The sequence below is a fragment of the Mirounga angustirostris genome, unplaced genomic scaffold (genome assembly GCF_029215605.1).
Source record: "Mirounga angustirostris isolate CCGP_5_RB_7025 unplaced genomic scaffold, mMirAng1.0.hap1 SCAF_11, whole genome shotgun sequence".
NCBI classification, from domain to species: Eukaryota; Metazoa; Chordata; class Mammalia; order Carnivora; family Phocidae; genus Mirounga; species Mirounga angustirostris.
This window is the reverse complement of record NW_026991719.1, coordinates 102,744,216-102,755,974: the sequence shown is the minus strand read 5'-3', so window position 1 is coordinate 102,755,974 and position 11,759 is coordinate 102,744,216. Positions and strand designations below refer to the sequence as shown.

General features: G+C 41.0%; 2 protein-coding genes across 2 annotated transcripts; one reads left to right on the top strand and one right to left on the bottom strand.

Annotated features, from left to right (window-relative positions):
• Positions 1-507: 507 nt before the first annotated feature.
• Positions 508-927, bottom strand: LOC135361880 (protamine-like). Its single transcript, XM_064573618.1, has one exon. It carries the CDS (start codon positions 925-927, stop codon positions 508-510), a length of 420 nt encoding a protein of 139 aa, XP_064429688.1.
• On the top strand, positions 800-3,653 carry DCAF12L2 (DDB1 and CUL4 associated factor 12 like 2). Its single transcript, XM_064574857.1, has one exon. The coding sequence runs from the start codon at positions 926-928 to the stop codon at positions 2,315-2,317; it is 1,392 nt and encodes a 463-aa protein (XP_064430927.1). The 5' UTR covers positions 800-925; the 3' UTR covers positions 2,318-3,653.
• The last annotated feature ends 8,106 nt before the right edge of the window (positions 3,654-11,759 follow it).

Below are 11,759 nucleotides of genomic sequence, written 5' to 3'. Positions count from 1 at the left end.
AGAGGGGCTGAGACAGGTATGCTGCAAGGACAGATCTAAGGGGGGGGGGGGTCTTCCTGCCTCTGCTAAACATCCCCACTCTTTGTCAAGTTCAGGGTTGCTGCACTTAGTCTTTGAACTAATTGTAGTAAATGGTCTCCTGGGATTGCACTAAGCACACGTTTGTGCATATAACATATAATTGTTAGAGCTCCTTCTAGCTTCATACTTGACTTTATTTTAGCTTTCAGATTTTACTTAAGTAGGGATTTTAAGAAGGCCAGTTGATTGCTATCCTGAGGATAGTGAAACGCCCTGGAGGCGGATAGCAAGAGGACCTGGGCAGGCGCACTAGGATGTGTCCTCCGGAGACTGCTGGGGATCCCTGAGCGCTGGCCCTGGGTGAGTTTCCCCACCGCGGGCTCCATCCCCCACTTCCCGCCCCCCTCCGACCCCTCCCAGTCTGGCGTGTGCTACCCTGCGCTCCCCGCTTGCTCTTGGCCGGCTCCTCCCGCTGCCTCCGCCCCCTCACACTCGGTCCCCCAGCGTCGTCCTCGTCCCACTCAGACTTCGCTCCAGCCGCCCCGCCGGCCGCACTTCCCGCCCTAGCCTAGATCCCGGCGGCCGCCGCCGCCGCCCTTGCCGCCGCACTCTTCTCGCGCTCCGCCCTCGATCCGCCCGGGCCCCGCTCCCTCCGGCCCGCGTTCCAAGCCCGGCCCGCCGCCCTCGCCGCCCTCGCCTCCTTCGTCGCTGCCGCGTCCCGAGCTTGGTAGGCTCCGCGCCCTGCGGTCGTGCCCGCCTCCTGGCCCTGAGAGCCCGAGCTCCCGGCTGACGCGGAGGCGCCGCGCTCCCCGCCGCCGCCACGGCCAACACGGGTGCCACGCGCCGCCGCCGCCGCCGTCGCGCCGCCGCGGCCGCCGCCGCGGCCACTCGCCCGCCGCCCACCATGGCCCCGCAGCAAACAGGTAGCAGGAAGCGGAAAGCGCCGGCGATCGAGGCGGGCGCCGCGAGCTCGTCGTCTCAGGGCTTGGCGGCGGCGGACGCGGAGGGGCCGCTGCTGCCCAAGAAACAGAAGCGGCCGGCGACGCGGCGCTCGCTGGTGCACTACCTGAAGGGCCGCGAGGTGGGCGCCTGGGGCGGCTCCGGGATCTCGGACTCCGAGGGCGAGCTGCGGGGCTATGCGGTGCAGAAGCTGCCCGAGCTGTTGAGGGAGCGCGAGCTGGCCCTGGGCACCCTCAACAAGGTGTTCGCGTCGCAGTGGCTGAACGCCAGGCAGGTGGTGTGTGGCACCAAGTGTAACACCCTCTTCGTGGTGGATGTGCACTCGGGCCAGATCACGCGCATCCCCCTGATGCGGGACCGGGGGCCCTGGTTGGCCCGGGCCCAGCCGACTTGCGGCATCCACGCCATCGAGCTGAATCCCTCCAAGACCCTTCTGGCCACTGGGGGTGAGAACCCCAACAGCCTGGCCGTCTACCAGCTGCCCACCCTGGACCCCGTGTGCCTGGGCGACCGCCATGGCCACAAGGACTGGATCTTCACCATCGCCTGGATGAGTGACACAGTGGCTGTGAGCGGCTCCCGCGACGGCACAGTGGCGCTGTGGCGGATGGATCCCGACATGTTCAGCGGCAGCATCGCCTGGCACAATGATGCGGGTCTTCCTGTGTACGCCCACATCCGTCCGAGGGACATGGAGACCATCCCCAGGTCCAGCACCAGCCCCAGTAACCGCAAGGTGCGGGCTCTGGCCTTCAGCGGCAAGAACCAGGAGCTGGGAGCGGTGTCCCTGGACGGCTACTTCCACCTGTGGAAATCCCGAAGCACTCTGTCCAGGCTGCTCTCCATCAGGCTGCCCTACTGCCGAGAGAACGTGTGCCTGACCTACTGTGATGAGTTGTCCCTGTACGCGGTGGGCTCCCAGTCCCATGTCTCCTTCTTAGATCCGCGCCAACGTCAGCAGAATATCCGGCCCCTGTGCTCCCGAGAGGGCGGCACAGGTGTGCGCTCGCTGAGTTTCTACCAGCATATCATCACCGTGGGCACGGGCCATGGCTCCCTGCTCTTCTATGACATCCGCGCCCAGAAGTTCCTGGAGGAGAGGGCCTCAGCCAGCCCGGACTCCTCTCCCGGGCCCTCAGGAAGGAAGCTCAAGCTCACCTGTGGCAGGGGCTGGCTCAACCACGATGACCTGTGGGTGAACTACTTCGGTGGGATCGGCGAGTTCCCCAACGCTCTCTACACCCACTGCTACAACTGGCCTGAGATGAAGCTCTTCGTGGCTGGGGGACCTCTCCCTTCAGGCCTCCATGGGAACTACGCAGGCCTCTGGAGCTAAGGATGGCTCCTGTGTTCTCAAAGTGCCCAGATTTACCTTCCAGTCCCCTCTCACTTTCCTTCCTCACGCCGTGTTTGTGCTTTTTAACTCAGTGTGACGCTTGTCTTCCAGGTGGAAAGTGCCCAACTTACCTGTCCGTAGTGTATGTGTGAGAGAGAGAGAGCAAAGGTGATCTTTGGGCAATCAAAACTTGGCTTACCATTTTTCTGTACCTCCCCCAACACAACCATCTTTTTTGCCTTCTCTTACAAAGAATTTTGTCTAATCCTTAATTGTGTTCTCTGAATGACTGACATATGGTTTTTCTTTGGGGTGATGTAGACATGGTTCCCACTACAATTCAGTACTTCAATTTTACCGGTATTTCAACAGTATGTTCAGGTCTTCTACACATTTCATATGTATGGTATTTTGGGAAAATGTGTGCCAAAAAGTATCTTTTGGGCTGGTTGGAGGGACTACCCATCATATATATAACAGGGCAGGTGTTTAGCCCTGCTCTAGAAAATGCATTTCAAGATGTAGATTGCCACCATTTGGCGCCTGTTTCATTTGGATTTTGGAACCTAGGTGTTTGTATATTTTTGGTACATAAAATATTTAAAAATACGTTTTCTTAATCAAGAAATTTTACAGTGGTGGTCATCCTATTAATCACAATTTTGATTATTCAGTAAAATTTAGCATCAATAGCCCCAGGCCCTCAGCCTTCTTGTTTAAAGCTGCTATATTATGGCCTGCTTTCCTGGGTAGCATTTATGCTACAGATTTCCATAGCTAATCAAAACTGGCCTATAAGTGGCAGGACAATCGGGAAGTACTTTTTAGGGTGAACATTTCTTTAAAGATTAGGTAACACTATGCAGGCAGCCATTTACAGAGAAAGGTCAGCTGTTGTGTTCAATGCAGATGTTGTTCACAACTTTTTTATTGTTTACGTGGATAATTCTTTTATCTGGATTTGAGTATGTGATATATTGCAGAAAAAAATAAAACATGTTTAGTATTTTAGCAATTAAGTGCTAGGTTAAAGTTTTGAATGGTTCAATATACACTTTATTTTTTCTTAATTGTCCTTCTAGGAATATATTTATCAAAGTCAAAATCTTCCAGGAGAGAAACTGAGGCTGAAACATCAACTGTGCACACATTAACTGTGTACATTTGTTTTTGAAAAGCAAACTTATGCTATTGTCATGGGTTAAAAGATTAAATAACATTTTGAATACCTTATCGAAATATACTTGCTATAGGTTGGTACAATTAGGTATCTTGTGTTTTTAAGATGATTTAACAAACTTTTTTATTTATGAAACAAGTACATGTTGTGCTTATAGCTACCTACTCACATATACTGTATATTGGTGTATGTATATGTTTCCATGTGAGGAAATGGCATATATGTATACCATTTTACATATGCACATATTCCTAATATTTTAAACTACATCTATTAAGACTTGGTCTTTATTTTTATTTTGTTTTATTTAAATTAAGTAATACATGCATATGACCAAAAAATCATACCGTATAAAAAGTGTACAGTGAAAAGTAAGTCTCATACCCTAGGATCCCTGATCTCTTGCCCATAGATCACAAGCAGTACATTTTGTATCTGTATCCATTTAGAGATGGTTGATACATATGTAAGCATATATGTATGTGTATGCAATTTTTATAGAAATGACAGCATGTGCTGCACATATTTGTGCCGCTTTTATCACAAAATTTTAGAGATTGTTTCTTATATATACCTTATACATACCTAATTACTTTTAATTGTATAGTATTCCCCTATATGGTTGGAACATACTTTATTCATTACACCTTTAATGAGCATGTATATTGGTTCTTATTTTCTATTACTATAAACTATTCTGCAGTGATTACTTAGGTGCATACATTTTTGTGCACATGTGTAAGCATATCTGCAGGATAAATTCCTAGAAATGGAATTGCTGGATCAATTTTATATTTAATGGCCATTGCCAAATTACCCTCCAAAGAGGTCCTACCAACTTAACCTCCCATAAATAGCGTATGCACATCTGCACACCTTTGCCAAACATGTGTCATCAAACTCTGTGCTTTTTGACAATCAGATATCTGCTTGATCTTGATCCTTTCCAAGCCACTGTGGCTGGGTTAGATTTGTGTCAGAATACTAAGTAGGTTCTGAAACAAAGATCAAGAATATGGGGAAATGAGGGCAAAAAATAAAAATACTGTCAAACCAAAGGCAGAGAACACCTACAGTTCAGGCTCATGTATTTGGAGATAGATTACAAAGTACTACATTCCTTAGATTCTTAGCTAGACCTAGTAGGATTCTCTGGTATATTGCACCTTCATTTCACTTGTATTCAATACATCAGATGTCACTAAAGAAAATCCTAAAAGGAGATAATAAGAGCCTGAACTAGGATATTTGAGGTAAGTGTGGAGAGGGAGGAAGTTATTAGAAAAATGGGGAAAATAAAATGAACAGTGTTTGGTATGGTAGAAGGTGGAAGAAAGCCAAAAAATTTAGGTGGACTCTAAGGCGCTGGCTTGAATGTAAATGCATAGTGGCAACAAGTGAATATAGAGAATATAGGCACAGAGGATATATATGGAGGGTGATCAGCTCAATTTGTGACATGCTGAATCAGAAGTGTTTATTTTACATCAGAAGAACATACCCAGTGAAGAGATGGCTATATATCCCAGAATGAGATTTCTCACTGCTGGGAAGGTGAGTGAAATGAAATGTTGGGAAACTCTCCCTTTTGGAAGCAAGCAGAATAGAAAAGTTTATCAAGGATCCTAAAAACTAATGAAGAAAAAAAATAGAGGTGCAGGGAATATAAAATTGAAGAGGCTTATTTTACTCAAACGCTATTACCACATAAGCTGAAACAGCAAAATATTTCTTTAATACTAAAATTATAATAATTTTAATAATTTTGCAGGTATTTTTGAGTCTTAACCCCAGTCATAAAGGGCAGTTTTTCTCCCAGATATCCTCCCTAAATATTTACCTAGGACCTCACATCTGTCCACTAATTAAGCTATTTCATTGATCAACTGTTGGTACCTTCTTGGAGAATGGAAAGTCAGACCCTCATCACAAAGCAGAACTTCATAGTGATTTCTGGACCACTTAGCCTGCTGGTCTGGGATGTCTCCAGCACTTCCAAGGGCTTGCTGGCATTGGCATCTCTGGCAGTCATGCTGAAGCCCTGGCAGCCTCACGGAGGTGGAGTATCACCTCACCACCAGCTGCAACTACCTCCTGTTTTGAGTTCCTCCCCAATGCCACAGGTGCAGATCTCTGCCAATTTTCCCAGGCTGCCAAAGGACAAAAGAGGTGTCCAATGGAAGATGCTCCTTTCCTCAGCATCACAATCACAAGAGCACAAATGAATTAGAAGAGAGAAAGAAGAAATAATCACGGGTACAGATTTATTTATTAGACTGATAAATGTAAAATCTGAGTGATAAAAAATTATCAGAAGATATAAATAACTAAACATTTTCCAAGAAGAAATATGAAACCAGAACAGACCATTAACCCTAAAAAATTGTGAATGTTATTTTTTTAATCTGCCATTTCCTCTAAGAAAATCACACACTTAAACATATAATTATAAGCATATAATACACATGCTAGGCCTGGTGGTGTCATAAATAAATTATTTCATATTGTCAAGGAATATTTAATTTTGAGCTGCTCCAGAGCATAAAGAGTAAAGTTTACTCTTTTCTATATGAGACCAAAATAATATTAATATTATATTATTATTACAAAGCCAAAATAAATATTAATAACAAATGACTAAAATTACACCAAATGAAGAGACCTATTTACATATAGAGATAAATAAATGCAAGTTATCCTTAAAAAACTCTGAGTATAATCCATCAGTGTATTAAAAGGAAACTATGCCATGACAAAGTGAAGCTAGTTCGTGGAACGTGGAGTGTTCATTATTGAGAAGTCTGTTTTTGCAATGTATCATATTAACAGGTCAAATGAGAAGACACATGTTCATGCTAATAAATTCCAATAAATAATTTAATAAAACCCTACTAAAATGCTTGATAAAATCTTTAGTAAAGTATGAGCATATATAGTCTTCATATGGGAGGTGTGTGTGTGTGTGTGTGTGTGTGTGTGTTGTGTTTCCAACCTCAACCAGAATCCTCTTAAATGATACATCAGAAGAATTCCAATGAAAGTAAGGAATGAAACAAGGATTCTAACAATCACCATCAGTATTTAATATTATAAAAATTCTAGATACAGAAATTAGAAGATAGAAAAAAGGTATAAATATTGGAGAAGAGAAAGCAGTTATAATTATTTACAGATGATATGACTGTAAAAAGACATCCAAACTAGTCAACTGAAAAAATTGTTAGAAACAATGAAATAATGTAGTAAGATATTCAGTTTTGAAATTAATATATGAAACATCAATACTTTTCTATTTTTACTTATTTGCTTATTCAACAAATATTTCTTAAATACTTACCATATACCAGGCATTGTTCCAGGTGCTAGAGATACTATGGTGAACAAGATAAGCAAATGATGCCCTCATAAGGTTTGCAGTCCACTGAGAAGAAAAGAGACAATAAACATACAAATTAGTAAATGTATGGTATGTCAGATGGTTTCCAATCCTAATAAATAAAATAAATCAGGGTAAAAGAGAATAGGGGATAGGAATTCTGGGGAAGATGCAATTTTGTTTTAATATTTTTATTGAGTTATAATTAACATATTAGTTTCAAGTGTATAACATGATTCAATATTTGTATATACTATGAAATGATTACTAAGTCTAATTAACATCCATCAGTACACAATTTTTTTTCTTATAATGAAAACTTTTAAGGTTAACTCTCCTAGCAACTTTCAGAAATGCAATACAGTATTATTAACTATATTCATCATGCTGTACATTACATCCCCAGGATTTATTTGTTTTATAAATGGAAATTTGTATCTTTTGACTCCCTTCACCTACTTAACCTACCCCTCAGCCCCTACTTCTGGCAACCACCAGTCTGTTCTTTGTGTCTATAAGCACATTTGTTTTTTAGATTCCACATATAAGTGTCATCATTTGGTATTTGTCTTTATCTGACTTACTTCACTTAGCATAATGCCTTTAAGGTCCATCCATGCTATAAATGGTGGGCTCTCCTTTTTATGGCCGAATGGTATTCGATTGTATGTGTGTGTGTGTGTGTGTGAGTGTGTATGTGAGTGTGTGTGTATATATATATATATCACATTTTCTTTATCATTTCATTCTTTGACGAATACTTAGGGTTTTTTCCATATGTTGGCTACTATAAATAATGCTGCAATGAACATGGGGGTGCATATATATTTTTGAGTCAGGGATTTCGTTTCCTTTGGATAAATACCCAGGAGTGGAATTGCTGGATCATGTGGTAATTCTATTTTTAATTATTTGAGGAACCTCCATACTGTTCTCCATAGTGGCTGCACCAATTTACATTCCCATCAACAGTGCACAAGAGTTCACTTTTCTCCACATCCTTGCCAACACTGGTTACTTCTTGTCTTTTTGGTAATAGCTATTCCGACAGGTGTGAGGTGATATCTCACTGTGGTTTTGATTGCATTTATGTACCTGATTATTAGTGATGTTGAGTATCTTTTCATGTGTCTCTTGGCCATCTGTAGGTCTTTGTTGGGAAAATTATGTTCAGGTCCTCTGCCCATTTTTTAATGGACTTTTTGCTATTGAGTTGTATGAGTTCTTTATATATTTTGGATATTAACCCCTTATCAGATAGATATATGATTTGCAAATATTTTTTCCCATTCCATAGGCTGGCTTTTCATTTTGTTGATGGTTTCACTTTGCAATGCAGAAGCTTTTTAGTTTGATGTAGACTCTTTAATCCATTTTGAATAGATTTCTCTGTATGGTATAAGATAGTGGCAGTCCTTTGCAGGTGGCTGTCCAGTTTTTCCAACACCATTTATTAATGAGACTGTCCTTTCCCCATTGTATATTCTTGGCTCCTTTGTCATAAATTAATTGGCCATATAAGTGTGGGTTTATTTCTGTCCTTTCTATTCTATTCCAAAAGGGAATAGGGGTTAGGAATTCTGGGTGAGATGCAATTTTAAATAAAGTTGTTAGAGCCTGGTCAATAAATTAACTTTTGAGCTGAGATTTGAAGGAAGTACAAAGTGAGCTATGCAGCTATATCAGAGAAGAGGGTGTGCGGGTGGAGGGAATATCAAGTACAGAGATCTACGAGGTGGGACCATGCCTGGTGTGTGTGTGTGTGTGTATGCATGTGTGTGTGTGTGTGTGTTAGAGTAGTAGAAAGACCAGTGTTTTTGGAGCAGAGTGCATGAAGAAAGGGGTAAGGCCAGAGAGGTAATGGATGATATCATGCAGATATCTATAAGTAATTATAAGAGTCTTGGACATGACTTTGAATGAAATGAAATGAAATGAAATGATTTATGTTTTAGAAGGAAACCTGGATGCTGTGTAGATATAATATACTGTAAACTGTAGTAGGGGAAAGACAGGGAAGGAGGGGCATCATTTAGTAGGTCACTGCAGTAATCCAGATCAAAGGTGATGTTAACCACATGCAAAACTAATCAGTTTAACAATTCAGTAGAGCTTGTGGTTCAAAATGACAGACACTTCCTTGTAAGAATCTTACAGAAGTGACAGTAAGGTTATTTAAATTGAATAACTCCATGCTCGGGCTATAAGAAAGAGTGCCATTATCAGATCAGATATTTGACAATGTTCTGGAAAACAGAAATCAGATAGGTTCACTTTGACAAATAAAGCTGAGCAGGGTTACCACAAGCCTAAGATACAACTATGAGAATGCTGCCATTTTTATGGAAGCCAGTCTTCACAGAGAATCTCCCACAAAGATTCCATGCTATATTTTGACATACATCAACAGCAGGAGTGATTTTTATTTTTGTTTTTGTTTTTAAGATTTTGTTTATTTATTTGTCAGAGAGAGAGTGAATGAGTGCACAAGCAGGGGGAGCAGCAGGCAGAGGGAGAAGCAGGCTCCTTGCTGAGCAAGGACCCCGATGCAGGACTCTATCCCAGGACCCCGGGATCATGACCTGAGTGGTAGGCAGACGCTTAACCAACTGAGCCACCCAGGTGTCCCGACAGAAGTGATTTTTGAAGTGGCAAGCATAGTTGGAGGGCTGTCCGTGGATGAGCTTGTCTAGTTGGACTTTTCTCCAAATAGTGGAATGCTATACAATTGTTAAAATTCTGGAGTTCATTCTTTATGTACTAACATGGAGAAGTAGCCTTGATAATGTTAGATGAAATAAGCAAATTGCAAACCAGATGCATATTATAATCCATTTTTGGTTAAAAATAGGAGGAGGAAGATAAGAGGAAGTCGTATACAGTATATGTAAGAATGTAAGAATATACCCAAAAGGGTTAACTGTGTGTCTCTAATAGATAGTATAATAGTGGAATTTCTTCATATTTTATATATTTAAGTAATGTTTGAACAGTCTAATATGTTTTTCTTCAGTTAACAGGAGGGGAAAAAACAAGACATCTTTTTCTTTTTAATATATGTATATATTTTTAAGTAGGCTCCCTGCCCAGTATGGAACCCAACACAAGGCTCTAACTCACAACCCTGAGATCAGGACCTGAGCTGAGATCAAGAGTCAGACGCTTAACAGACTGAGCCAGGTGCCCCTGAAGATCCCTTTTAAAAGGCGAGGTTGGAGTGGAGAAGAGAAGAAGGAGAAGACAGGAATGATCAATGGTGCTCAATACAGCAGAAGCTTAAATAAGCTGAAGATGAGAAAAACTCATTTTCATAGAATATGGAAACCCATGAAAGCCTTTTGCCAAAACAATTGCAATAGTGATCAACTGAATTCCCTCCAAGAAGGGATAAACAATTCAGTGTATCTCAAAATTGATCATGGAAACTTTTGTCCCATTGACACTTGACAGGACTGTGGTTTTCTAGTTTTTCTGTCTCATCTCCTCAAATAGTTGGTTTTGGGCAAGTACTGTGAGAATTACATGGGCACTACCTCAGTGTCTGCAGAGTAGTGATATAAATGTTCCTGACCCCAATGCAGAACATGACCCAGCATCTACCAATTTCAAGAATCTGTGTTATTCTTTAACCTTTCCTGCCATGCATATGGCATATATTATATATATACATATATATAATAGTTTATAATAATATAGAATCATAATATATAAATTATAATATGATAATCTCTACATAAAATATTATATAATTTATATGTGTAATATTCATGGCTAGAAGCTGATTTGAAGAACCTGTAACACTAGAGACATCCAATTTTCTGCCATACTCCTATTTTCCTCAAAGCATCTCTCTGCTTATTATATGACCATAATTTTAGTTTGAGTCTTAATGCCTAAATGTCCATTAATCTTCCCTAGTCCCACATTCCCAACTATAATTATAGTGGGGAGGAGAGTTTTAGCTTTGGAATAAACTCAGATATATTCTTACTCATTGCTATAACACTCAAATCCATCCCCATCTCTGATGTCCTTTACTGATAATAAGGCCAGTCCTACATTATATTAATCTAACCTCTGATAAAAATGGGACTTCTTTTATTATTTATAGGGGGCAAGGAAAAAAATAATCACTCAGAACTTTAAAAGTTATATTGAGTCTATAGCCACAGGAAGGGAAGAAACATAATTCATAGTTTTTTATTCTCAATATTAGGACTTGAGTACTACTAATACATGGGAGCATATTTGCTGCACATACCTCCCTGTTATTAATCAGAAGACTTTGGAAATCTAGACACTTTCACTTACAAAGGATTATAATCAGTGCATGAGTCTTCAATTAAATATCACAAATATTTAGCATTGGGAGTACAAAACAAAACAGAGATACAGTACCTAAATTTGTTCATTTATCTTGCTTTTCAGTAGGTTTTATCCATTAATTAGTTATATTATCAACACACAATATAATAGCTGGTTGATGTAGCTATAAACAGATTAATCAGTTCACTGAGAATCTTTCAAATCAATGATTTATACTAATGTGGGCAAAGCTACCAATTGAATAACTAATAATTCTCCCAACCCATTTAGCTGTTTTGAATTTAGCAACCTGAGAATATAATATTGTTCTGGAAAACCAAATAAATATTATCTACAGAATAAGATAAAAGACTGAGATCATGGATTAAATAATTCCCTTTATAAAAGGCAACTTCCATAAGCAAAGAAGCAGAGACATCATAATAGGATGAGAGCCTTCTGCTGAGAAGGGACATTAGGTAGAGACATATATTTGACCTTCAGGATCCCAATAGAATAATGATTCTGTGTCACATCTATATACATAAGTAGTAGCCAGTATTTCATCTTCTCCTGCAAAG